The sequence below is a fragment of the Alligator sinensis genome, unplaced genomic scaffold (genome assembly GCF_000455745.1).
Source record: "Alligator sinensis unplaced genomic scaffold, ASM45574v1 scaffold337_1, whole genome shotgun sequence".
Classification (NCBI taxonomy): domain Eukaryota; kingdom Metazoa; phylum Chordata; order Crocodylia; family Alligatoridae; genus Alligator; species Alligator sinensis.
Window position 1 is genome coordinate 3691859 of NW_005841927.1, and position 2266 is coordinate 3694124.

At 53.9% G+C, this 2266-nt stretch overlaps 1 protein-coding gene across 4 annotated transcripts in view; it reads left to right on the forward strand.

The window, feature by feature from the left end:
- Positions 1–155: 155 nt before the first annotated feature.
- SPOCD1 (SPOC domain containing 1) overlaps positions 156–2266 on the forward strand; it is a 32655-nt gene continuing 30544 nt past the window's right edge. For 3 of the 4 annotated variants that reach the window (XM_006019358.3, XM_025198734.1, XM_006019359.3), the window contains exons 1-2: positions 156–909; positions 1019–1848. In XM_006019358.3, the coding sequence (XP_006019420.2) occupies positions 1169–1848 (680 nt within the window). In that variant the 5' untranslated portion in view covers positions 156–909; positions 1019–1168. The remainder of the gene's footprint in view (positions 910–1018; positions 1849–2266) is intronic. The other variant, XM_014517847.2, reaches the window with a different exon arrangement.

Here is a 2266-nt window from a genome sequence, read left to right on the forward strand (position 1 = left end):
CCCCCCAGGGCCGAGTATGGTGGGGTCCCCCTTCCCCCCAGTGCAGAGGATGGTGGGGTCCCCATTCCCCCCCCCATGATGAGTATGTTGGGGATCCCCATTCCCCCCAGTGCAGAGGATGCTGGGGTCCCCATTCCCCCGAGCCCAGAGGATGGTGGGGTCCCCATTGCCCCCCCCATGCTGAATATGTTGGGGGTCCCCATTCCCCCCAGTTCAGAGGTTGGTGGGGTCCCCATTCCCCCCCATGCTGAGTATGTTGGTGGTAGGGTGGTGGTGCCCCCTCTCATTCCCCCCTTCAGATGCGGAGCAGGGTATGCTTGCCTGCACCTGCCTCGTGCAGGAGGGTGAGGCCCTCTCCATGCCAGGCCGCACAGTGTGACTGGTGCTACAGTCAGGCTGTGTTTTATTCCCATGGGGTGTGCGTGATGTTGCACAGAGCCTGCCTTTGCTTGCACAGCACGTGCACGGGCACGTGGGGGTTTCTGGGGCACGCGTGGGTGAATAAAATCAGATGAGCATGTATAGGCGTGTGTACAATGGCACAGGTTACCAGAGCAGGTGTGGGTGTAACAGCTCATGGCTGTGCAAAACCTTGAACGTGTGCACGGTGCTTTAGGAGAAATATGTTGACCTCTGGGCATCTTGGGCAGAAAGAATTAGGGCAGGAGCAGAGAGGTGGCGGGCATGCCCCCCTCCAAGGGGAAGCCTCCGTTAGAAAGCGGCTGCCGTGAAGCGAGGGGGCTCTGAAGAGGGTTTGGCCAGGGGCGAGTCGGCTCATGCCGTGCACAGAATCGGCCTGGAAATGCCAAGTGCAAGGGCCAGCGTTGGAGGAAGGAGCAGACGTGGCAGCAGATGCCAGGCTGGCAGAGCCTGGGAAAGGAGCAGAGAGCGAGAACTCCAGAGGTTCAGGTAGAGGCAGCTGTTATCTTTGAATCCAGCATTTCCCTTCAAATGATGCGGCTTGCGGAGAATAATGGCTTTGTTACTAAGCTACGTGGATGCTGTGTTTGTTTTCCAGCAGGTCTGTTTGTGTGTGATGTGGGGAACGCAGCCCCGGCTCCAGGACTTCTGAACAACATCTTTGTGCCAGTTACATGAGGAATGAGGCAAAACCAGATGTAATCGAGGCCTGAAGAGAGCGAGAACCTCGGGCGGTCCATTTATCCTAATGGAAAATCAGAGCTTTCATGTCACAGCGTGGAAAGATCAGGTGGGGGGAGCGCCAGAGGGGATGGAAGACATTGTCGCTGCCTGCCTTGCGGATAAAGAGTCACAAGGCGAATGCTCAAAGCTTGCTCCAGAAGTGAACGGTGAAAAGGGGCCATCAAACATTGAAGGGTCTTCACTTGGCCCTGGAAACTGTGACAAAGCGCTGCCGTCAGAAGAAGCGCTTAAGGAAAAAGCTAGTGTTGCTGGGGGGGCTTTTGAAAGCCCTAAAATAAGTGGCGTCACCGGTGATGACAATAAGGGACGCAGAGCTGTCCCAAGTGAAACCCGCTTTGTGAACTCGCCGCATCTTGATCAAGCTTTAGATGAAAATAATAGCAGAGAGCGCCAGAGCGCTCCAGAAATCCCACATCTTGAGGCCTTGGGGAAAAAAGAGAAGTTGTGCAATGTAGAAAATGTGGAAGTCCGAGGTCCTGAAGAAGCAGCGACGTTGCAGGAAACAAGGTTGCCCGGTTCGGGAGGTGTCAGAACAGAAGCGTGTCTTAACTGGGAAGGAACCACAGTGAAAGCACTGCTAAGCCCAGTAGAGTTTGCAGGACCTGTTTCCGTCTTCCGGGAGCAGGGAACATCCAGGTCACCCAACGGCCCTGGTCCAGAAAAGGAGGAGGAAGAGCTTTTCAGGTTTCAGTCGAATTTTTTTTTGCCCTTTTTCCTCTCTAGCTCTTGAGAACGTAAAGGAAAATAAAGAGTTCATTAGCAGACTAAGGCTCCCCCACTGCCAAAACTCCCTTACCCACCCAAGGAGACCACTACCCACCTGCTGTACTCTTTTATAGCCCCCTGGACAGTCTTAACCTCGTCACCCTCTCCCCTCATTGATCTCTTCCATAACTAGACCTCCCTTCCATTTTCCAAACCCTCCCAACTCTATCTGAAGGGCAGAACATGCAGATGTACCAGTTTCTGAAGCTATTTGCTTCAGTGAAAAGCTCTTGAGTTGAGCCCTTCCAGTATTTGTCAGACCCCATTTCTCTGTCTTGCAGAGTGAGGGCTGTCACAGTGCAACCACATTTCTTTGCAGATTTTGGATGCAGGAATG